The 26,784-nt window shown below is 36.6% G+C and overlaps 1 protein-coding gene across 6 annotated transcripts in view; it reads right to left on the bottom strand.

Moving 5' to 3' along the window:
• Window positions 1-26,784, bottom strand: part of tenm4 (teneurin transmembrane protein 4) — a 243,565-nt gene that overhangs the window by 118,791 nt on the left and 97,990 nt on the right. For 3 of the 6 annotated variants that reach the window (XM_051128614.1, XM_051128615.1, XM_051128616.1), the window contains exons 4-8: window positions 20,509-20,727; window positions 5,747-5,993; window positions 2,421-2,495; window positions 1,499-1,597; window positions 36-271 (exon numbers count right to left, since the gene is read on the bottom strand). In XM_051128614.1, coding sequence (XP_050984571.1) covers window positions 36-271; window positions 1,499-1,597; window positions 2,421-2,495; window positions 5,747-5,993; window positions 20,509-20,727 — 876 coding nt within the window. The remainder of the gene's footprint in view (window positions 1-35; window positions 272-1,498; window positions 1,598-2,420; window positions 2,496-5,746; window positions 5,994-20,508; window positions 20,728-26,784) is intronic. The other 3 variants (XM_051128617.1, XM_051128619.1, XM_051128618.1) reach the window with 2 other exon arrangements.

Here is a 26,784-nt window from a genome sequence, read left to right as displayed (position 1 = left end):
TAAGGGTGGATGAGAATGTAGAGGAGTGAACTTACCAATAAAGTAAGCCAACAGGAACACCAGGGTGACGGAGATGAGGATGGCACTGAGGGCAGCACATTTCCAGTTGCAGTGCTTGTAGGGTTTCTTCAGGCTAAAGGCAGGCCGTGAGAAGGTGTTCCGCGGCAGGGGCCGGGGAGGGGGAGAGTAGACAGTGCTGGATGTCAGAGGGTAGCCAGGTGAAGTTGTGCAGTACATGGGCGAAGTCCCGCCAGGCTTGAACAGAAAGTGTCTGTAGAGACGCAGAAAACACTATTGCTTATGTTCTCAAAAATGGGACGTTGGAGAGCACTGTGTGGTAAGTGTTTTCTCATCATGTTAAACAGTATCTGTAGAGTGTGTAGGCTTGAGTCCCCACACTGGTCAGTACTGCCGTCGCTAAGCACTTTTCCAAGCTGTTGCCATAGCCACCTCTGAGCGCTGGCAGCAAGACACACTGTGCCCCGTGGGGTGTGTTATAACGGAATTTTGAATCAATATCAAATTTAATTTACAGCGCGAGTGACCACAGTGGATTCTTGTTAATACAAGCCCTCGTAGTGACTTCTAATTCACCTTAAGGGTGCGCGTGTCAAGAAGCTGTGGGATATTGCAGGATGTACATTATTAAGACAGCTTATTCACCATGGATGGCGTAAACTATGGTTAAGCCACTGACTTTAAAAACGCTGTCAAGCTGTACTGACCAGATGAGGGGAAACTCGGAAACAAACCACGTTAGCCTAATGAGGTACAAGAAAGTAGAACAACAGACTTGCAAAACTCTTAAGCCTAGTGCACACTACATGACAGAAGCTTGTCGTGTTGGCAGAAAATATGTACGAGGTTCGTAAATTGTTATGGGATTGTAGCTAGCAATACAAATAAAAAAGATCTTGTAAATTGCCCATCTATGTCAGAGACTGCCTCATGGGCAGTGCTCATAAGTTTGATTTCTAGCTCGTCGTCTTTTTTTCCTGATCCCATCCCCAACTCTAATCCCTAGTTGTTGCCATCTCTCCTTCACTGTCCTGTCCCAATAAAATGCCTCTAAAATAACTTTAAAAAGCCTTTCTCTGATTACTAGCATTAAGTTTGTACCTTAAAGGCAGGCTGACTCACTAAGATAACTTCTAATAATAGTTCACCCAAAAATTATAATTCTGTTATCATTTACCCATTCTCATGCTGTCTCAAATTTGTCTGATTTCTATCAAGGTAACAAGGGTTCAGTCTTGAAGTGTGCACAATGAACAGTTCCCTAGAAAAGAATGCTAATGCATTCAGGGTTAATTAGAAAAGTTGTTAGTTTGTGTTCAGAAATAATTCTTGCCAAAAAACATGCAATTCATACAAGTGATGAAACATGTTAGATAGTGTTACAAATGTCAATATGTAATGAGAAACCAGTGTGCACAGGTACCACTATGCAGCATGGCAAAGCAGATTCCGGCAGCCGCGGTCAGATCATGCAACATACCCATCAGTGTAAGCACCGTCGCGGCGAGCTGTGGCCAGTATGTCCATCTCTATAAAGTTGTCCTGTAAAGTCTCTAGGAATGTCTGCTTTGCTATGTTTCTACACACAGGTGGAGAGATGGACAGATGGAACGAGAGTGAGACATGCGTGCAAGAGGGAGACAGATGTGCAAACACAAAAATGCGATCACCCGGCGAAATTCTGTAAAGGGACAGAGTGGAGAGGCCGACAAGGACAAACAAATCCCAGTTTCCAATGACAAGGTGCTGATGCCGGATCTGGAGTGCAATTTGGAACCATTCCAATGTATTTCAACTGCAGTCAAAGCAGTGCTCAGGGGCAAAAAAAAAACACTCTAATCTAAACGTACTGTTCTTAAACTATTAACCAACAACATCAGAAAACAGACAGTGGGAGAATCTCCACATCAAATAATATTTTTAAAAAACAACTCCTAAGTCTGGCAAGATGAATGTTAAACAAAACTAGATCAAATAAAAGACCTTTACCATTATCTTTTACAAAGTTGTTTATATTGGACACACCCACTTCGATGTGTGTTTAATTAAACAACATTTCATTCCCACCCTCTAATCTAGCTGGCAGAGTGCTGGTATTTTGTATAACAGCACTAGGGCATCTCCTAGTTTGTGGGAAAGCAGTTTTACGTGTTAAATTGTTTTGGAAAGGTGCAAGAAAGTAATACACTGTGGTTTAAGTAACTAAGTTCCAGTCAGTTGAAATGTGGGTCAGTTCTGAAAGAGGTCCGCAGGTCCCACAGCTCGGCACCAGCACCGTTTCGGTGAAAGTGGGGAAACAGACACATCCTTATGGAACTAAAGTGCTGTGTGGGGGGTTTTATCCCCGTGGAAGCCGGCACGCCCCACCCGAGAGCGCTCACGCTCTTTTACCACACATGTACCTTGTGTTGTACGACCCATGCCCCTCTCTGCAAGCGTCCTGTTCTTCTCTGATAAACATTAGAGTATTCTGGCTCCTTTATGATTGTGGTTAAAAGAAAACAAGGCATTACTTTTCCATTCACTTCTTTGCATTCTTTGTGTTTAAGGGGCTGACACAACACTTTTCAGAAAGAATCACACATTATACTGACAGAACTCCCAAGCGGTTACTCTAAATCCTGCTTTAAGATGTGCTTTTTTTATGTTGTTGCAGTTTTTAAATAATAAATGGATTCATAAAGCAGAGGTTTATTAACATTCAAAGAGGAACTCTGTGTGCATTCAGTGAAGCATGTCTGCTGTAGCTCCGTGCCCCCTGAGACGGCTGTTCCATAAGGGGAGACTGAGATAATGCAATGGAGAAATGAACCGTCAACATGCATTGGGCAGGCGCAACACCTTCAATTCAACAAGAGAAAATGTTTGTTTTCCTTTCTTCAGAGCTGTTCCAGACTGGCTGCCTGCTCTGCTGATTGTCTTTGGCCGGCTTACGTACATTTGTTGGTTTGTTTGGGCATTGGGAGGCAAATTAAAGTTTTAAACGAAGACGAGAAGTGCCCAGAGGCCTCTTTGGAGGAGTCAGAGAAGAATACATAAAAGCAGCCAATAAAAGAATGGCACTGCCTGGCTCTCGTCCAATGGGAGGGCTCGCTAAGCCTACATATCCAGGGACTCATCCAACCCATTCCAGCCTGCTGTACAAAAGTCGTGAGAGGGAACCATTACAAAGCCATTAGCTAAAGCCTAAATGACAGGCCATCTTTCACTGCCCTTGTGGATATTGCTAATGGTTCCAATTTCATCAGAGGGATTCGGATAATTGATCGCTCTTTTTTTTTTTTAGATAGGAGGGAGCTGTGGAGGGTGGGGTGTGATGTCACTGATTTACTCGGTTTCCGCCACTCTTCTCGTGCCGCAGATCGGCTGGCGTGACCATCTGTTTCCCTCTCCCATGGGAATACCTGGTCCAGATTAAAGTTTGGGGAAATCCATGATGTTTAATCAGTCATTATGTTGCTAACTGTCCCTCCGCAAATTCAAATTAACATTCATTTTCCTGTTGAGTGGACCGTTCACACCCGTGCTGGTCACAAGCACATCAAGATGACAAAGAAACAGCGAGTTTCCAAGAAGTGCTGTAGTGGTTATGCTCATTATTAAACAACATAAACGTTAAAATACTTTCATTTTGAATTGGAGCAGTGATTACAATGGTCTATGTGAAGATAAGAGACCATGTCAGTGATGTGGGTTTAAGTCTGGCCTGCAATGTTTTTTGATCCAACCTCTACAGTAATTTTCTGCTACTCTCTCTAGGTCTAGGATTTATAGTATTTCACTACAAAATTAATGGGATGCACAACAATTCTACTACTGCTTCAGAAGTAATATGTTCTCTGCAAAATTTAGCAAAAACACATAATATTGTGTTTAAAATATAACACAATATCAACTTCTTATTCACTGAACTGCTCTATAAAATCACATTAAACCATGTGATAGATTGGGACAAAATCAGCACTTGTGTCATATTGCTGCCCGTGTGATATTGTGTGATATGTGACATATAAATATGAGACAAACACATACGGGGCATTTTTTTGCACCAATATCTTGAAATTTATGGCATAATTGCATTTATGGAGTTGTTGCCCTGCATCATGTTTGTCTACAGTCAACTGTATGGACTGTAAGATGACATACAGGTCAACTGCATTAAAATATTTTAATCACGTTATTTTTTAATAACTAATTAATTGAGTTAACATGTTAAACTGACAGCCCTTCTAATGACATAAGAGTCTGACAGTTTGTTTTTTTTGAGATTCATCTATTGTATAAAACTAAGAGGCCCCACAAAAAAGGACTTTAACTCTGCAATCCCATTAATAAACCATTGCAGCTTTGAGATTTGAGACCTGTGATGTACAGATGCTCTTAGCACAAAGTCCAAAACAACTTAAAACTTTTACAGCAGCTGAAATAAATATAAGCCATTTGGGTTGGCTGGGTTGAGCAATGGGTATCAGTATGTATCATTTCTCTTCAGGCTGGTCTGACAGCGCTGATTTGCCTTTGCCATGCATGAGGAGCAGCCTGTGCAATGCAAACAGACATCTGAGAGGTTCTTGACTGATCTCCTCCACACAAGTGCCTCAGATAGAAGCAAACAGAGCAAGGGCTGATGGGAGATAAATAAGGAGCTGAGTTTGTAGCAAAGTCCCCTTCAGAACCTTGAGAGAATTCGCCCATCTATTGCATTTGAGCTTGAGATATTAGATCAGCAACACTGCCCGAAAAGCCCAGAAAAACAACAATTTTCTCTTGTTGTATATTTAGTCATGTTTTAAAAACATTTTGGCCTGTTGCAGGAATTTAGGTAAAAACGGGGCGCATGAAACTTCTGTGTGACAGACCATAAAGCTTTATTTAGTTCTCAGTTCATCTGAACACTTTTTAAGGTCATTCCTACTATCAGCACATTTTTATGTCCAGTCAGATTGTATTTAGGGCAATTAATGAAATGGAAATTAAAAACTTTACTATTTTAATGATTAAATTATTAAAAAGAATAATATTAATTTATAATGAATTAATTTAATTCATTGCCAACCAAATTTCTCTAATATCACTTTCCAACCTGTTCGTTTTTTTGTAAAATCCCTTTAACAAAAGCCTGTTAATTTATGAAAAAATCCTAAAGGAAATAACAATTTTGGTGGGCAATAACAGCACAAACATTCATTATCTTTTGCTGAATTCTATGATGTTTATTCTCATAGTATTATATACAATATCAGAGCTCTGTATAATAATATAAAAACTTCAAGCTGACATCCATGTAAGCTAACCGTAGCTCCATCCTTTTAGGTTCCATTTTGTTAACTGTCTCACTATCCAGTTATAATTAGCTAAATTTATGAGCTTAAGATTGATCACGGCATTGATAGTCTGGTATACTGTTTTACAGAAGTACTTCATTAAACTGCAACACATACATGTTCAATTTATTTAAATGTCTGAGACATCAAAAGGTACTGCATAACAGGAATGACCATTAAACTATATTGTGCATCAAGTAGAGCTAAAAGGCTACATAAAGACTCATTAAGTATTAACAGTGTAGTTGATCTTTTAAGCAGATACAAACAGTGTAAAACGCTTCATGCAGCCAGCATATGCATGCCTTATGATGCATTATAAACGCCTAATTTAGAGTCACTCAATTCTGTTTGACTATTTCATTAGCCATTTTACCACGAGAACAGTATGTACCCAAATGTACCTGGTCTCTAGAGGAACGTTGCTGTTGAGAAGCCAGTTGTCCTGGGCACTGCCTGAGTCCTGGGCACTTGTAGGACCTTCATTGGGAGCCGAGCTATCAGTGGGCGCCGGGCTCGGGTTACTGCGCTGGGTGTAGTTGCTGCGGCTCAGAGAGCCAATGGAGGCGGTGTGGTGCTGACTAGGAGAGTGGGAGTGCGACAGGGGCAGTGGTGGTGTCCGCAATCGAGAGTGGTTCTGGAACGAGCCCTCTGAAATGAGAGAAACAGCATTATCAGCAACTAAATAAATGAAATTACTGCAGTGTTCATTAGCAGGTGGTGTACAGACATTTATCTGTAGCGTATTTCTGATACTGCACAAGCAAACAAGTCGATTTTCATTATCCAACATTTTACTGGAAATGGTATAGTTAACTGCTAAGGCAGCAGTTCCCAAACTGTCCTCTGGGGGTGCACAAAAAAAAATGTTGTTAATGGCAGAATACTTATTAATCAGTCTTTCCCTCACTTTACAAATAGTCTTGCAAAAAATCCTTTAGCTAACAAAAGCCTGTTTTTTAAAGAAGTTGTTCACTCTCAGAACAAGAATTTACAGATAATATACGTGTCATCCAAGGTGTTCATGTCATGTTCATATCCAGTCGCAAAGAAATTATGTTTTTTGAGGAAAACATTTCAGGATTTCTCTCCATACAGTGGACTTCTATGGTGCCCCCAAATTTTAACTTCCAAAATGCAGTTTTAATGCCGCTTCAAAGGGCTCTTATCTAGTGAAATGATTGGTTATTTTCTAAAAAAAAAAAAAAAAAAAAAAATTTGACAATTTATATACTTTTTTAACCTCAAACGCTTGTCTTGTCTAGCTCTGCGTGAACTCTGTGTATTCCAGTTCATGATAGTTAGGGTATGTCGAAAAACTCCCATCTCATTTTCTCTTCCAACTTCAAAATTGTCCAAAATCACTGTTTTATCTTTTTTTGTAAAGCGTGTTTGATCTTCTTTGCAAGTTTACTTTGTAAACACTTTGTTGTTACTTCTACAGCTATGTAGGACGATTTTGAAGTTGGAGGAGAAAATGAGATGGGAGTTTTTTGACATACCCTAACTGTATTGAACCGGAAAACACAGAGTTCACACAATCGTTTCAGACCCTTTATCCTTGGCTGGGATCATTTAGAGCCCTTTGAAGCTGCATTTAAACTGCATTTTGGAGGTTCAAACTAAGGGGCACCATAGAAGTCCACTATATGGAGAGAAATCCTAAAATGTTTTCTACAGCTGAAGAAAGAAAGACATGAACATCTTGGATGACAAGGGGGTGAGTAAATTATCTGTAAATTTTCGTTCTGGAAGTGAACTATAATGACAACATCCTCAAGGAAGTGACAATAAGACAATAAACATCAATAAGTATTATCTTTGGTGAATTCTGTGATGCTTAGTGGAATGAATTGGTTGTCTTACTATGAAACGTCTCATCTTATTATACAGAATATCAGAAATCGGTATAATAATATCAAAATATCAAAACACAGTATATATACACAAATATATACACACATATATATATATATATATATATATACACACACAACATTTATGAGCTAAAGATTTTCCAGAGCATATTTTCTGAAAGTCTAGTATACTGTTTTACAAAATACTTAATTAAATTGCACTAAAGACTAAAGATTGTGTAACTGTTAATATATCTGACACATCTTCTGATTACAAGGCATATTTCTTGTCAAATAGCCCAGTCCATATTTAGAATTGGCTAAACAAGTAATCTACATAGTGTGGATTATGTACTGAGAGAAGTTATTTTACTTGTATATAATTTTAACAAATATCATTACATTTTTGGAAATGAGAATAACTTTTTTATTTATTTATATACTACGAATATTGTTGACTTTGACTATTGTCCACATAAACTTTACCTTAATTCGCTAAAGGTATAGCTAATGCATTAAAAAAAAAAAAAAAAAAAAGTATTTCTGAACAACTTATTGTATAGTTAATAGCTTTGGATAAAGGCATCTCATAAATGCATGAATGTACATGTAACTTTGTTTGCACATTGCCAAAATTTTAATGTGCAAATTAGTTGTTGCAGTTGATAAATGTGATTATTTCTGTGGTATTAGCATGCTACAGAGAGAAGTCTACTTGCGTAACAAGTATAACTAGACTTGTCAAAAAAAAGCTAAAGATAAGAAGCTGTCTTAAAAAGAGACACCTAGCGTACTATTTACTATTCTGTGTCACATACAAATAATGTTCTTGCTTCTACTAACAGCTGGAATCTCACAAACACTCATCAGGCAAAACACACTGTTGACAATCTGTCATTATCAAGTAGACTGAATTACCCTCATCAACCTGCTTGAAATTCACGCCATGATCAACTGCAGTTTGTGCGGATGGACCCGACAAGACAGCTTCAGCTTCTGACAACGCTTTTGTCTCCTAAAGCCACTTTGCGTCATGGGAGATGGGGGCTATCAGACACGAGATTGTGAGCATCAGATTGTGGCAATCCAGATGCAGATAAAGACCGTTGTGTCCTTGTGCTCCGAAGCCATTCATTTCCATATCTGCTAAACCATTCATCAATCAATAAACTAGCGCCTCATTGCGCTAAGAACCCTTACTTAACAAGAACAAAGCAGTTTCATTTTACACCTGTCGACAACGCTCAGCGGCCTCTTTACTGAATGCTTAGGCTGTTGTCTAGGGTGAGGCTAATGCGCTAAAGATGTTTTATTTACATTTAAGAAAAACTTTGCTTTCAATATCTAACACTAACATGCTAAAGATGCATTATTTACACTTTAGAGCAACTTTTGCTTTTTAAAAACATCGTTAATGTGTTAAGGATGCTTTAATATTTATGAACAACTTTAATTCTTGTATAGCTTATGTGCTAAAGATGTTTTATTTACTTTTACGAAACAACTTTACTTTCAGTCGCTAAAGCTAACATGCTAAAGATGCTTTATTTACACTTTAGAGCAACTTTCACTCATTAAAAAAACATTGTTAATGTGTTAAGGATGCTTTAACATTTATGAACAACTTTAATTCTTGCATTGCTTATGTTCTAAAGATGTTTTATTTACTTTTACAAACTTTACCTTCATTCGCTAAAGCTAACATGCTAAAGATGTTTTATTTACATTTATGAGCAACTTCTGTTTGTTAAAAACATCGCTAAGGTCATAAAGATGCTTTACATTTATGAACAACTTTAATATATGTAGCTAATGCACTAAAGATGTTTTTAGATTAATCAAAGAGCAGGTCATATGGGTATTCGGGAAAAAAAAAAAAACTTTTTTGCAGTTTGTAATGTTAGCTATTCCTCAACAGTTTGCAAAGTTGTTCATCAAAAAAGTTTCGGTTTAAAAAAATTTGGTTGACAAACTGTGTTGTTTAGTTAGTCACGTTAGCACACGGTTTCCAACATTATTGTTTTGTTAAATGTTTACAGTTTAGCAGCTAAACTGGGCACGATTCGCTTGCTTAAGTGTTCAACTGTTTTTATGTCATTATTTTAAGAACGGATTGGAGCACTATATTATTGTTTTAGTGCATGCTTTTTCAATGGTAGCCAGGATTGCCAGGTTTACAACAAAACCCACCCAATTGCTTCTCAAAACTAACCCTAAACTAATCATACATGTTTTTTGTTGGGGTTCCCCCAGTAAATTTGTATTCCAGGGGCTAAATATGACGTTATTGGGGTTGCTTCAACCCGCGGACATCAAAAACAACCAGGGACTTGGCAACACTGATGGCAGCGCTTGCTAACTTGCTTAATCTCTGTACCAATCACAACAGGCTTGGCCAGCCGACCAATCAGAGCAGCGTAGGCTTATGGAAGGGAGGGGTTTACAGATATTATGCATAGAACTGATCAAAATCAGTTCAATTGCTTCTGTCTGGTCGGAGATTTAAACTCCCTTTGTGTAAATCAAATAGATATAAGAATTCCTTTGTACCTTCTGCAATTATGTTTTTAAATGATTTATCATAAATATGTGTTTTTATGTATGTTGTGTTATGTTGAGTTGCTGCTGCATGTGTATGTATACTGCTGTCTACACAAAGAATTGCCTTTTTAAGGACAATAAAGATAAAGAAGAAGAAGAAGAAGAAGATAATTTAGAAATGACTCTATGTATAAATATCCTGAGAAAATTACAATGTTTTCTGACCTTAGATGCATTTAAACCTCCAACACAATATTAGGACACTTTAAAATCCCATATGACCTGCTATTTAACAACTTTAATTTGTTAAAGGTACAGCTTATGTGCTAAAGATGTTCTTTTACATTTATGACCAACTATAGTTTATTAAAACTATAGCTATATGGACTAAAGACTTTTATTTACATTCAAAAACAAGTTTATCTTTGTTTTTTGTTTCTTTGTTTACCAAAATGCAGACAGTACAAAGTCCAAAACACACTTCTAAGGAGATAATTCCACAAAATATGTATGTGAAAACTGCATATAATAAAAACTGGCGTCTACCAAATATGAAATTACACTACATGCAACAGCCTTTTAGTAGGCAACCTGACAGATATTAAACAAATAAATAGTCCAGGCATACTTTTATTGCAAAAATCATAGTCTTCACAAGAAAAACAAACAAGGATTATGCATAACAATGAGGACATCCTTCACAGCGTGTTATCTGAAGTCCGACAGTAATTGTCTTTTGTTACAACAGCAGAGTGTTGATGGCTGTAGCTGCAATGCTTTAAAGATATGAAGACAGAGACAGAACTTCTCCGAAACTGTCAGCACAATCTGTAGAAGTTTCATCTGTAAATTCATTCTTTCTGATGTACTGCCACCACAGATATTATAAATAAAACATTACATAAAATAGTCAATCATCAGGTTCTGGACAACAACTCGAACATCCCAACCTAAATGCACATTTTCCTTACACCTTGGATACATGCGAGTATACACATCTTCACCAATACCAGTTCGTCTTGCAGATACAGAATTCCTTTGTGGTTGCTTGGCTGAACTGACCTTCGTAACCACTAACTTCTATAGCAGCAACACGGACAACAATGCATTGCATTGGGCATTGAGTAATAAGAAACCCTGAATCATTTCTTACTTTTGAATAGAACAAAAAGTTGCATGCTTCGAAGGTCTTACCGCAGTTTCACACACCAAGCGACACAGTATGTTCTCCGTTGGAGGCATGTCACCGGGGTGAAAGAATGCTAGTTCTCACATCTCTCATATGACTAAATGAGTGCTTTGCACCATGTGGTGAGTGCACATTTCTACTGAAGATCATTATGGGATGCGTCACTGACAGGGACCCCGTTACTTTTTTTATTCTCTTTCATTTTGGGCACAGGGCCGGATCATTTGTCAGAGCCAGTGACAGATGGGCCCGTACCAAGCCGCATTCCCACAATCCTACGCTACCAATTACTCAGAGCTCTGTTGCGTCTCTGAGCCAAGCTGATGATGGCCCTGATGAAACCGGATCAAAACAGACGGAGAGCTGGAAGAGAGGTAAACCATTTCCCCTGCACCATGAAGGTACACAACATGCGGGCGTATTACTACTATGAAAGTGATGACATTCAAAGAAGGTTAATGTCAACAGGATTTGATTAATTGGCTTGTTTCAACTTCAAAGAAAGAAAGCACAAATGAATTGTGTATATTTTTCATTTCTTTTCTCTACTATCACAACTTAAAATGCATTTATAGGTTGATTTCCTAATAAATATAAAAACTGTGGCTTTTAAGAATGTAGCATTGAACTCAAATACAAACAATTTTGTCAGGGAAAATAAATTATAAAACTACAGCCCCTCAGGTAACAACAACAACAACAGCATAAAACCCCCATTATACATGTTATGAATGCTACGAACAGTAATAGGGTACAACAAGGTTAGGCTATGCATCACCCCATTTCTAAACACTTCACTAAACATCTTAACTCTTGTGTTGTGTTTTCGGAACAAGTTTGTCTTTACGCAGGGCTTTTATTGCCTAAACAGCAGCCAGTAAACAGAAGTGCTGATGCAGCGTTGAAGGGTTGGAGCTCTATTTCCATTGAAAAGCACAGAAGGTAAGGCTCATTCGAGTCCTTGAGACAATGAGCATAATAAGAGGAGAAGCAATGATTCAGCAGGAACAATTCAGCACAGTCCAGAAGGACCTGTAAGAGCTGAAGGTCTTTGATCGATCTAGTTTGCACAATTCCATTCGCCAGCAAAGAAGTTTGTTTTGCCATTAATGAATAGACAAATCAAGCAAAAGTTCTCAGGTCTCAAATTATTCTCCAAAAAAGAAGCAAATATAATATATATCTGACGTATTTCTTTAAAATTAGCATTTCTTTCTGGCTACTTTGTATAGGTTTCTATGTAAGTACTGGTACTTCTGATTGGGCTGAGGCCGGAATTTAGCGAGTTTGAAGTAAAAGTATTTGATGGACGTACACTATGAGTCAGGAGCATTCACTCTGTATCATTGTTTTGACCGAGATGGCTTTTAGCTGGTTTTGCATCTGAACTCTTCATCATATATATATGTATATATATATATATATATATATATATATATATATTTGTCTTACAAAAAATTAAGCCTCTTTTAAGGGATTCAGAATGTAATGTAATGGCTGTAATGAGTATCTAGTGAGAATCATCCAGAATAACCCATAATTCAGAAAAATTCCAAACAAAAACATAATTGTATATATATACATATATATATTTATTCTTTAAGAAAAATATATATCTTTTATCAAAAAAAAAAAAAAAAAAAAGATCTTTTTTTTTGTGAGATTCAATCTCTCTTGAGATTAAAAATATAATAGCCACCTAATTACTCTAGATGACACTTTGCTGGTTGTAAAATTGCTTTATGATTACAAGACAGCAAATGAATAAAACAGCAATTACAAAGGGAGACAAGCAGCTCTCTGTGGAAATCCCATGGCATATTTATGTAGATTAGCAGGATGTTTTAAATGGGGGAGGGATATACTCAAAAGAGGTGCAAGAACTTTACTAAAACGTGTTAAAAAGCTAATTTGATCTGTGAGGATGTTCTTGATGAGTTTGACTCCGTTTAGCAACTGATCACAGTCCAGAAACATTTCAGAAGCTCAAGCTCAATTTCTCTCAAGCTCAATATTTACAGGCGTCAAAAGCCCATTAAAGTTGTCTGAAGTCAATCTCCAAGGAAAATTGGGTTGCTCCAGTCAGCAGTGTTAGTTAACCAATGAGTGACACTAAAACATCAAACCCTGGAGCAGAATTGATTTGTTTATGAATAATTGATAAGAAATGGGGTCATACAAACGTATTCTCAGAGTGTCATATTTACAAAATGAAACCAATGTATCAATGTAGCACAATGGATACATAAAAATCTGTAAAGAAAGCGAAACACAGTTATTATATATATATAGGTTATTATAAATATAAATGACTGACTGGAGTGAATAGTGACAGAGAACAGATGGAACGATAGATAGAACGATAGACAGATATAAAGAAAGAAAGACAGATAGATGAAAAATTGCTTTTTTTGCATAAATGTTTGTGTTTGATTTTTTTGCATGAAATATGACATGTTTTTATGAGATTTAGCCATCTCACTTGTAGAAAGTTTATACTGTAGGCTGAGAAAAGTCTATTTTCATTTATAGTAACAAAATCTGAGTCTCGCTTTTGACAGTCACACCTGAGAGTGAGAACTCGTATGACGTGCCTCAGACACCCGATCAAATGTGCAAGGTGTGAGACGGGCTGCAGAATTAATCAAAATCCCTCCACAAGTCAGACAGATCATTAAACGATGTCCACTGCAACTCCTGCAGCTAAAAATAGGAGGAATGACCATAGATCGCTACACATTCATCTATCCTGCTAGGTTTGTTTTCTGATTGTAAAAGTCTGAATATAGGTGGTGGATACAGTTTTCTGAACAGCGCGAAGAGCCGACAGCCACCCTGAGTGTTAATGGAAGGTTGTGTGTCTGTGGTTTTCACACTTTTTCCTCCATTCAATCATCAGTTAAGGTGTTGTTCCTAACCATTAGGAAAGACAGATACATGCGGGAATACAAGCTGTCTTCACGGGTTTCATACGAAGGCTAGCAGATATAGCTTACGGCGCTCAGAATCAGTCATGCTCTCAAACTCATCAAGTGTGAGCAACTGACGGCCTCGCTGACACCTTCACAGTTATACCGAAGAAATAAATACAAAAAAAATCTCTCGCTGCATCTGAGAGCTTGTTGATTCGAAAAATCACACACAATCAAAGGCAAATGTGCTGTTTTTCATTAGAATATGTGTAATTTTTTGTGTCCCCTTGGGTCCTGAAGACATATTTGACGTTGAAACATGCAGATGGCTCTGTCTGGCACTTTGTTATCTCCATGGTAACCTCACAATGGATTATCTAAATAAAGCGATGATTCATGAGCATACAGTGTACATTTACAAAAGGTGACAATGCATTAGGAAAACAGCTGGCTGGTTGCAATTAGAAATATGGACTGTGGTCGCATCCTGGTGTCTAGCCGAACGCAATATATAAATAACTTGAATGTTCTCATTAAAAAGAATCGCATGTGAAACTCGTGGGAATGGTGAGTAGGAAGAAGCTTGTCCTTGGTGCCCTCTGCAACTACGGCATGTGTTGCTTATTAAATCACTCTTTCCCTGTCCGCTGTGATCTCTCCGGTGGATGCACGTTCCAGTGCGACCCCGTAAACCTCATTCACTTCCCTCGCGCCAGCAACGGGAGGGGATGATTAAATAAGTTCTGATGAAACCCGACTGATCTAAATGCGGAGCTGCAGAGTGACCCTGCCGCTTAATTTCCACCCGTTCATTCCTGTCTGGTCAACTGCAAAGGCATGTTGTGCAAGCCCTTAAAGAGGGGATCCATACGCCATTAGCGGCCCGCTGTGGCCCGAACCCCATGCTGCTTAGTGCAAAAGGATGCTAAGACAAGGGGGGCTCTGTGGTTAAGAACAGGGGCTCAGCAGGGAGCCCGTGGCCCAATAGCCATCTCTCCAGGAACAGGACCCTGAGAGAAAGCCAGGGGCCATGGAGCAACACATGCTCAATAAAAAGAGCTCAAGCTTCAACGAGTCTGCCCCATCAAGCTAACGGGACCTAGCGGGCGTAGAGATCTTTCACTCTTTCTTTTCTACGTTCTCCAGCTTGCTTAATCTCAGCCTCTTTAAATACAAAAGACATCTGGTTCGTGAACTTTAGTTGAGGGAATTTCTGCAACAAAGATGGATGAATTGAAAAATACAATATAGCTGAGAGCCCTTTGGTCGATAGAATGCTACAGATGCATTTTTTGTTGATAATGTAGAATCACTCTGGGAAAAGTGAAATTGCCTCAGCCTGATAACTCCATCTCTGGTTGATAGCTGTAAGTAGAGATGAATTTTAGGAAGTGGAGAGATTTCCCAGCAGTGAAATTTGTGCATAACTCACCACTGTGGCCAGATTCTGCTTTATGTTGTGTTTAAACACTCGGGATTCAATATTTCAAATGCTAACCACCTCTGTATTCTTGATTCGATACTTCAGCTCTTCTGTCAGGTTTAGCCATACCATGTTCTCATGTGTAATTCCTCCTCAATTGTCGGAAAAGCGTACCAAATTCCTCTGAAAACATGCTCTGTGTTTGAATCCACAGCCCGAAACCCTGAGCTAAGCCTTTTCAGCTTTAGTCTCAGCACTGGATCACATTTCTGGAACTACAGAATAACCCGTGTTTCTAAAGACACACAAAATCATATCGACAACGGCAACATGAATCTGGGCCTTTAGACTCCCTTATCATTTTACACGAGAAGCTTACCCCGTCCATGCCCTTTCTCTCTCCAGAATTCGACAAATCTGTAATGCTGAGCCGAGTCGGACTGCAGAACAGGGCCTTGTCACAGCACAGTTAAAAATGGTTTAATATGCTCCCTTAATATTCAGACAGGGCGAAGAAATGGGGACGGGAGGCATTAACGCACGTCACTGTCAACCCTAAAAACATATCAAAATATTACAGGCTCAAACCCACATGACACATATCTTTCAAGACATCTGCTCGTGTTTACGTGAGGGCAGGGTGACAAAAAAAAAAATGGGTCAGAAACTGTGAAATATTTGGCACTAACTGCGCTAATTAATCCACAGTGTGTTTTGGACGGCAATTTATGCCACTCAGCGTGAACATGTAGGCACCTCTTCATTAAAAACCAAGGACTGTAACGAAGGACGTGACCACCTATCCAAGAGTCTGTCATTACTGCATCTCTCTTATTAAGCCTTGAGTTATCTGGCATATCCGTATTAGTAATATGCTAATACTTGTTAAATGAAAGCAGCTGGCTATTTATTCTCAGGTAAAAAAGCCTATCCCAATCTCAAAAAGCAGGGAAAATTGTTAAAATAGACTCATTAGGTGGTTTAAGTGAATAAACAGCAGCGCTTCTCTTTTCTTATTATAATCGTGTCCTTGTTCTGTTTTAAGGCTCTGCAAATACAGTTGCCAAACAATCAGAAATGACAATGAGGGTGCTCTTCAAAAGAGCAAGCTAATTTCCATAATTTACCACTTGTTTACCTACAATCACAATGGCTACTTTGACACAGCCAATGTTTGGATTGACAAGCGTATTTACTAGCAGGTGACTCTCAAATTGCCATTTATATGCAAAAAGACAAGCGAACCGAATTAAATATGAATATTTTTCTGCCGCTTTTTTAAAACTGGAGAGAAGATGACAGCTATAAGATTAGAAACTGACAGCAAAGAATAAATTGGGTGGCACAAGATGTCAATATCAAACTGAAGTCACTCTGAATTAACTGAAGAGTGTGAACACAACTGTATTCAGCAGTCCAAATTGTACCGACAACCATATTGCACAAACAAAGCTATCAAAAGTTTAGTTTTTGATGCCAAAATGACTGGCAGTGCAGGAGCCACCCGACTTCCGATTAAAAGTTACTGACTCGTAAAATGCGGAGTAAAGAAAGCAGGATCAAACCTCGCACCAACACCAACCTCATGCAACACAGCATAGCCTCTGGCAGGAATCCCACTATTTTACTACCGGGGATGCCTAGCTTAACTCCAGCACATAAACTTCCTCTTTCACGGCACTGTGGTATGCTACTTTGTCTCAGTCAAATAGAGCCTTATGGTGCCTTGCATAGCTCGGAGGCAAGAGACCGATTCCTTTGGTGAGTGTGCTACCCCTCACTGGCAGCCCGAGGGTAACCTATATACCAATGCAAATCACAGCCATTTGTCGGAAAGATAAATCCCATTTTAGCACTGGGGTGCCACCGCTAGGTGACCAGGACGGTAGCAAGCTACTGGGCGAAGAAGGAAAAGTTCTTGCCACAGGAGGGTAATTCATTGCTTTATGGAGGGTCGTGTGGAAGCAGGCAGGCGCAATCCTCTTGAGCTTGATGTAATTCCAGCCTTGGGTGGTTAACTTGTAAAGGCTGATCAATTATTTACAGCATTTTTTTGTTCTACTCTGTAAAGAAGCCTTGAGGGAGAAGCCGAGAGCTGCTGCCGATGACAGGCTTCATATCGACTGCTCCGCATCGGCATGCTCTCTGCTCTCCTCCAATTATCAAAGTGACGTGAAGCTTTCTTATCAGAGAAGCATGTTAACAAATCTCATTTCTAATTTGGTTAGCTGTTGCCGTACAAATATCTTACAACACAAATATCAATTCAGAGTTCATAAACACTACGATGGGGCACAACTGCCAACTAGAGGATCTTCATTTTGTCAAATGCAACCTTTGCTTTTAACGGCGGTGCTTTATAACGTCCTTTCACAAGTAACAGGATGTTAAAAGTAGTCCAAACACATCAAAGCACTTGCAAAGCACTTAGTAAATAAGTTCATTATATTTGAACTTACTGGAGGACAATAGCAGCACATCTCATCATTCCATGTGCTTTTCATCAGCAGCTCATTAGTGGGGACACAGTAACTTGTAAAATTGATTCAACTGTGGTTAAAGTTCCTGCTGTGCTGGTCACTTGTCCCTTGTCACTTGTCACTTGTCCCCATGCCATTAAGCTTTTTATCATTTACAGGGTTTCCATTGATTTTATCTTTCATTAAAACTTTTTGACCTTTCTAACACTACACAAAGTTAATAAAGGCAGGTCTAAGATGATCTGAAAGTGTCGCAGTCAAATTATTCCAAGAACTGTGGATAACAACAAACTCAATCTCACACTGCAAAGGTGTCTAAACTGCATTCCAGGTCATCCAAACAGTGACGTATATCGTGAACCACTTCATAAGTCACGACACAGGGTGAAATTAGTCATGACAGCTGCAGAGAGGGTTAGCCTGCCAAAGTCTACATTCAAACAGAGAGCACACACATTGTGAAATACAAAGCCTAGGATTCCAGAACGGCGAAAACAATTGGAAGAATACAATTTTAAATTAAATACATGGGATCTTCCCAAGATAAATAAATGGAAAATTAAAATGTGTTGTAAATTTGGCATAGACTATTTTATTCATAATGAAAATGCATCAGTCATGGAATTGGTTTTCTATAACAACCATACATCACAAATTAAATTCTTGCACGCATTTTTAATTCACATTATTCAAATATATGCATTCATGTATTAGTTCATGTATTAGTATACTTATTGCAATTCAAGTTCCTTTTCTTCTTTCATCAACTGATTTGTTTTTATCAAAACTGAATTGAAATTTCAAATTTCATGGTACATTGCATCATTTTGTAAACCATAATTTCATCAGCTTCTCAGATCAAATATTTACACTGCTACTTATTGATTATTGTGTATCTGGTATGCCATGGTTAAAGGTATAGTTCACCCAAAAATGACAATTCTGTCATTATTTACTCACCCTCATGTTGTTCCCCATGTTGGGTAAGTAACTCTAAAAAAAATATTAATTACTAGTTACTAATTACATCTTCAGCAGTGTAATTAAAATACTGTACAAATTGCTCTCTCCAAAAAGTATTTAATAACTTATTACTAATTGCTTTCTAAATCCTATATCAACCTCGAGAACTTAATGAATGATACAAAGATAGACATGATTTGATTCTTTAAATTCTTTCAAATAAATAATACATAACTACATAAATTATTGTGGTCACACTTTAGATTAGGGTCCAATTCTCACTTTTAACTAATTATTAACTATGAACTAACTATACTTTTGCCTCAATATACTCCAAATTACTGCTTATTAATACTTAGTAGCTGTTGACAGTTAAGTTTAAAGTTTAAAGTGAAAAGGTTACAAAAAATCATGCATTTTAAGGTTAGATTTTACATTTTAATGTTAAATCCACTATTGCATTGTATTGTACATAAATGTTCTACAGTCTATACAGTATTTAGTTCAATTACATATGAAGTAACTGTAATTAAATTACAAAAAAAATATGAGTAATCCCTTACTTTTTCGAGGGAAAAGTAATAAAATTACAGTAACTAATAGTTACACCCAACACTGGTTGTTCCAAACCAGTATTAGTTTCTCCCACTATTAACTAACTATTAACTATAAATTAACTATACTTTTGCCTCAATATACTCCTAATTACTGCTTATTAATACTTAGTAAAGTGGCTGTTGACAGTTAAGTTTAAGAATTAAGCAGAATTAAGGATTAAGAATAAAGTCTTCACAATAAGTCATTAACATGTGCTTTTTAGGTCATCATAAACAGCCAATATCCAAGTAATATTCATGCTAATAACCAACTAGTTAATAGTGAGAATTGAACACTAAAGTGTTACCAATATTCTTATTAACTCACCAAAGTATTTAAAGTGAAAACGTTACATAAAAAGCATGCATTTTAAGGTTAGACTTTACATGTTAATGTTAAATACACTATTGCATTGTATTGTACATAAATGTTCTACAGTATATACAGTATTTAGTTAAATTGCATAAGAAATAACTGCAATTAAATTACATAAAAATAAGAGAAATCCCTTACTTTTTCGAGGGAAAAGTAATTAAATTACAGTAACTAATTAGTAAAGTTACACCCAACTCTGGTTGTTCCAAACCTGTATTAGCTTCTTTCTTGCGTTGAAAACAAAAAAGTATATTCTGATGTTTGTAACAGTTGACAGTAGCTACTATGGAAGTCAGTGGCTACCATCAACTATGTGGTTACCCACATACTTCCCTGTTTTGTGTTCAGTAGAAAAAATAAATTCATACAAGTTTGGAACAACATGAGGAGGAGTAAATGAGAATTTACATTTTTGGGTGAACTGTTCCTTTCTTCATGGTGAATTCAGGCAAATTGATCAATTTTTTTTTCATTTCAATTTACACAAATTCACTCTATTTAACAAAATCATTAATAAAAAAGAGCTGCAGAAGATTACCATAACTCAATATGAACAGAAATCTTTAGCAGCTCTTAACTGGAGTTCAACAGATTGCGATAAATCTTCAGCATCTCTGACACACCTCACTTCCTGAACTCCAGCCAGAAGCTTCTCTTCTCAGCAGGCCTTAGTTAAAAAAAGTTCCCGATAACATCTGACCTCCACCGCTACCCAAAATATCCAGAAAAAATGAATGTTTGGCCTGTGGCTATCTCCACAAGCTCCACAACAAGGCCAGCAGGGGATGTCGAGACCCCTCTAGCAGGCAGCGATATTGAGAGGGACTCACCGTTAGGAGTTGCAGTGGCTGGAGCGCCGACGTTCCCTGAGCCGGTTTTAACTAAGAATGAATTGGGGCCAAACTCATCTTCTGACTCAGAGTCCCGGCCGGCCTGAGCCCCACTGTTACCTAGCAACCTTCCCTGGCTCTGATTGGCTGCATGGGAAGGGGGAGGGTAAGGGGAGTCGACAGGGGAAGAGGAGGCAGATGAGCAATGAAGAGGAGGACCTGTAGACCACAGACACAAACAACACATGGGGGAGAACTTAAAACACACCTCCGGATAACACCACATAACCAAAATTAATAAATGAACAGCAGCACAAACATGCAGAGAGAATAAATAAAGGCCATGAATGCACAGATAAAAGCTGTCTGTCTTGATTCATCTGTCTTTGCTCTTTTGATCTGCCCAGCTGACAGAAAGATTGACACAGCTGATATAACTTTTTCACTTTGTGACTCCAAAAATTATTTTGCTTTTTACAATTTTCAAAGACAGATCGACAGACTAACTTTAACAAAACAACAAATGAAACGTTCAGAAAGGATCACTGGTGATTAACAGTGATTGAAACTATTAATCAACAGTGAATAAATCAGTCATTGCGTGAATCTCACAAAAACATGCAGGTCATCCCAAAATCAGAAAAAAAGCTTATTTTAAGCTTTAATTTTGTTAAAGCTTATTTTGTTAAATCATGTTCTGCATACATTTAAGGCAGCACAACAAATATTTCTATGATATATTAATACTTTAAAACATAAATAATATATATTTTTATATTTTTAAAAAATTGTTTGTAAAAAATTACACTTTTAGAAAATATCTCCACATTACAAAAAAATTACATTTTCTTTTCTAAAATTAGTCAGATTTAAGAAAAAAACACTGTTTGTATAAAGAAAATAAAGAAATTATTCCTATTCTTATTTTTGGTCATGTAAAATGTTGTATTGCATTTTTATAAATAATTAAAATATGCAAAATGTTTTACATTTAAATAATATTTAAAAAAAATATATTAAAAATTAGCATGACAGTAAAATGTATTTTTAGGGAAACAATTATAAAAAATATAAAACATATTATAATATGTGACCTTGGACCACAAAACCAGTCTTAAGTAGCACGGGTATATTTTTAGCAATAGCCCATACATACATTGTATGGGTCAAAATTATAAATATTTATTTTATGCCAAAACTAATTAGAATATTTAGTAAAGATCATGTTCCATGAAGATATTTTGTACATTTCCTACCATAAATATATCAAAAATTAAAATTTTTATTAGTAATATGCATTGCTAAGAACTTCATTTGGACAACTTTAAAGGCAATTTTCTCAATTTTTATTTTTTATTATTTATTTTTTTTTATTGCACCTTCAGATTCCAGATTTTGACCAAATACTGTCCTACCCTAAGAAACCATACATCAATGAAAAGCTTATTTATTCAGCTTTTAGATGATGTATGAACCTGAAATTGACCCTTATGACTGGTTTTTGTGGTCCATGATCACATATATAAAGAATATTTTAAGGTAAAACAAGCCAGGCATGATTTTTTTGAACAGTTTTGTGAGACTGACCCAAATTACATAACAAAATCAAATTTACACAATAAGTTATACAAGCAATGATATTACAGTACTTTTAAGAAGTAACACAACAACTTTCACAGCACATGAGAATGAAATAGCCTGCCTGGGAGAATATATAGCTATACACACACACACACACACACACACACACCCCGCTTGATTTGTTTCCACTAAAATTGTGCTAATCTTTTCTTTTTGAGCAAACCCTTGAGAGATATGAGACTGTATAATATCAAGAACAATAGCAGCATTTTTACATACAATTCAGTGGCAAGATATAAATATCCACGAGTGAACATTTCAAGTACAAAAGTACTCAAGTTCACAAAGTTTGTCCAGTTTTAGGACTCAAATGGGGTTTATACTGAGAACAATGTGTTTTAGTCTTTCCTAGCTGACAAGCTGACAGGGAGTATCATTCAAAGTTAGAGTAAGAAAAATGTTGCCTTATATTTTTGGTACAAACACATGTAATTACTGCAAGGATGAAGCTAAACTGAGTGAAAGAGAATTAAGAAACAATTAGTGAAATTACCATATGATTCATTAAAATGCCAATCAAGCCTCCCGACTGTTCAATCTTAAAGATTGAAGTCTTGTGTTCCATTCTCATCATTCATCACTTTAATTTGACAAGTCTTAAAAGACCTTAGAATACAATAGTCCTGCACCTAAAATGAGCAGTAAAACTTGCAAACATCAGCAAGTGACATTTGACTTTCAAAGCCATGTTAAATGAACCATTTTTATTTACTACTTTGGTTTGTAAGCAGTACACTGTTCATCTGCAACAAAAATAATTGTGTGTCAGGTTGTGAAATGACAGTAAATAGAGCGTCTTTAACCATATTAAATGTTTCAATACTGTATATCCCATTCTAAAAGAATACTTCATTGATTTCATGGTGAAGCATGAAAGTCTCTGAAGTGGAAATCTGTGAATCAACCACCGTTCAATCTCTGATCTCTTGCCGGGAACATGCTGCATAACAATAGAGGCTATTAAGCGAGTTGTAGAACTGGTTTGGTACAACTGAGGAGGGAAAGGAATACGGATTTGTTTCTTAAACTTGCCTAAAGGCAAAGTTCGTAACTATTAGTGTCCATAACCTAAAACATCAGTTTTGGGGTGTTTCGCTTTGGTTCTCTGTGCTGGCTGCACTTTTTCAGGCTTGTTTCACTCATTACTCTAATGAGCCTGAATTCCTTTCAATTAAGTCTGAATTAAATACACAGCTTTATTTGTAATCTGGGACAATTCATCTGATATAAAAGCCAGAGAAATGTCTTCCTAATCATGGGTCAAACCATTTTCCCTGAACTGCTTGCATAGAAAATTTGAGTTGTTAAAACTATGAATTTAAGTCTCAAAGCATCCACGAATGGAAAATCTTTTTAGAGACGCTTTACTTTTTAACCTACAGCGAGTTTAATTTCCCATTAATCACTTCTTCTCTGACAGAAGACTACTTATTAAAGTCTTTTAAAAGTGTTGAAAGTCACAGAGGAGCATGAGCAAGTTTTGCATTCCTGCGCAGACGGTGCATTTGTCTTACAGGCTATGGCGGCCTGTGTTTAATTAATTCTACCTTGCGTAATTTATTTTAATTTCTCTGACTTCCAGAAGCGCTATGAAAAAGAGGAAAGGGAATTCTGAAGGTGAAGCAATCACTTTTGGGCCACTAGTGGCAACAAACAGAACTGTAAAAATATTCAAATTACTTTGTTTGCCACCACAATTATTCTGGAGGTTGCTAGGCTACAGCAGGCCAGTTGCTACAGTATTCTGGGTGTTTGCTTACTGATGCAAGTCAAAAAGCTAATCAACAAGTTTATCTGATATTATTATTATTATTATTATTATTACCTAATACATATTTATTAGTAGTACTACTATTTTCTTTTTCTTTTTTTTTACATTACTGTTATACATTATAATTAGTAGTGGTAAAAGTACTATAAATCATTATTTATTTATTTTTTTATATATATATAAACATACTATTATTATTATTATTATTATTATTATTATTATTATTATTATTATTATTATTATATTGTTTAAACACAAAATAATACAGATTTTAAACAAATTAATATTAAATTAATTAATTAATAATTAATATAATATGAATATTTTATTATAATTACATTAGTAGTAGTAGTAGTAGTAGTAGTAGTAGTACTGAAAATCAATAATATTAATAATAATAATAAACAATTATATGTATTATTTTGTGTGGTATAATATTAAGCATTTATTATTATTATTATTATTATTATTATTATTATTATTATTATTATTATTATCCAAAACATATTTATTAACATATATTTTTAATTTGCATAAAATTGTATGATATATTTAAACTAATTATATTATTGTATGTGACGTTATGTTTATTATTTCTTCCGGGCAAAAGATTAATCACAATTAATCGCATGTGTGTGTGTGTGTGTGTGTACTGTGCATATTTATTATGTATTTATAACATACAGTATGTATTTTGAAAATATATAATACATGTACGTACATATTTTTTTCAGATAATTAATATTATTTATAAATATATTTAAAATATAAATCTAACATTTTTTTCTGAAATATATCCATGGATGTGTGTGTATTTATATATACATAAAATATACATAAATATACACAGTACACACACACATAGTGTGTAAACAAAAATGTTTATTTTGGATACGATTAATCAAGACCACCTAATTATCTAAGAAAATAAATACATAAATACCTTGTGATGATCTATTATAATTAAATAATAAAATAAATAAAAAAAATAGAATTATAAGCATAAAAACAATAATAGTATTACAAATTAAATGATTGCAAATCATTATTAATTTATTGGGCTGCAAATCACTTAAAAACACCACCACCACAATTCATTATTAACAATAATAATAATTATTATTATTACTATATGCTATATGCAACCCCAGATAAAATAAATATTCGTATTAGTATTTCAGACTGAAACAATTATAAGTAACATTAATTTCTAAGAAAAGAGAACAGTGAGTGACTTACTTGGTTACCACTGGACAACCTGGACAGAAGAAAGACTTTTAACAGCGTAAAAAGGTGTTTAATTCTTCTCATACAGGCTTCTGTACCCTTATATTCTCATCTTTGCCTTCTGACAAAAGACATAAGTTGAGTCAGAGTTCTCTTTCAGTCGTTTGCTCTTATTTCAGTTCCTGACAGACCTTCCCCTGTGGCCTGCCCTTCAAGCCCGGCCGATGACTGCAGCGCTCCTGGGGCACGAACGCAGCGGGCCACCCACGCTAACACAGGCCCTAATCTACTCAGGAGTCACCTAATTAAACGAGCAGGCGAACTACCGGCGGGCCCCGATTCGCAGGTAGGCTGAGATTTTTCTGTCGCCACAGCAACCCATTGTATCTTCCCATCTCCCAGGAGACCCAGCTGAACACAGAGCCAATTGCGAGGGCAATTGGTACAAACAGCAGGGGCAGCTTTCTGTTCTGCTCGGCCTCAATGCTTGAATTACACCGCCCTGGCCTCTGGGCCATCTTCAAACGTACTTTGCACTCCGAAACGAACATCAAAAGCCTGCCGAGTAAAGATGCTTTAGTCAGTAAGGCTTTCAAATAGGACGTCGCACTACTTAATTCGTTCTTGCTAAGGGCTTGTAAATTATGTCATTAGAATCAATAAGACTGCATTATGGATAGTCAGTTCGTACCATTACGCAGTCTCTTTCACCAAATTAAATAGATGAAGTCGAACGTTGCATGCATTAAGCGACGCATGCATTATTTTATCAACAATAACAACATGGCGGGTCTCAAACGGGAAGATTAGACTAGCATCTATAGGAGTCTGGTGGAGATACTGGATTTCGCTTCTAAGCGCAGTTTGATGGCGAACAAAAATAATCGCAGTGCAGATGAAGGGGCATCGATTGCACAACAGCACAGCTGCTGATGGTGAAAAGAAGGCTGAAATGGCAGGAAATGAGTTACTACCACAGTTCTCCCATCCATAAAATGGTTGAAGTATATGAGACCGTGGGGTAGTATGGTTTTATGACAGTGCTGTGCTTAGTGGGCAAAAAGACCTAAAGAGCATGTTGAAGCATCAAATATTAAGCACGGCTCTCTGCAGAGAAATTCACAACATGCTTTCTGTGCTCCAAAGGTGAGTAAAATTTAATAAGAAGAAAACATTTAAGTAGAAATTGTTTTGAAGATGTACCATGGTATTATCTTTGGACGCCACAGTGATTTTGGCAAGCACAATGTGTTCCTGAATGAACAATTTTTGTTCTTCCTTAACCATAACCATTAAAATCAGAGGGATAAAATTGATTTATAATGGTCTAGCCCTAAGCATCATACGAATACAAAGATTTTAAACACTTAATCAGACAAAAGAATCTCATTTTCACTGTGCCATCGATATGTTAGTATACTATTGTTAATATGTTAGGATACTATTTTATTTTATTATTATTTTTTTAATGGAACATTTCAAACCAAAATGGCTGCTGATCCCTGTGCTGTAAAGTTTAGCCTAGCATTAGAATTCAAGAATCAACAATCTGAATTTTCTATAAATAGAAAAAGACAGGGTAGTGGTTATTTTGTGTAACAGCAGGCATATTACACATGATTTTTTTGTCTTAAAAA

Source organism: Labeo rohita, chromosome 15 (genome assembly GCF_022985175.1).
Source record: "Labeo rohita strain BAU-BD-2019 chromosome 15, IGBB_LRoh.1.0, whole genome shotgun sequence".
Taxonomy (NCBI): Eukaryota; Metazoa; Chordata; class Actinopteri; order Cypriniformes; family Cyprinidae; genus Labeo; species Labeo rohita.
This window is presented reverse-complemented; position numbering and strand designations above follow the sequence as displayed.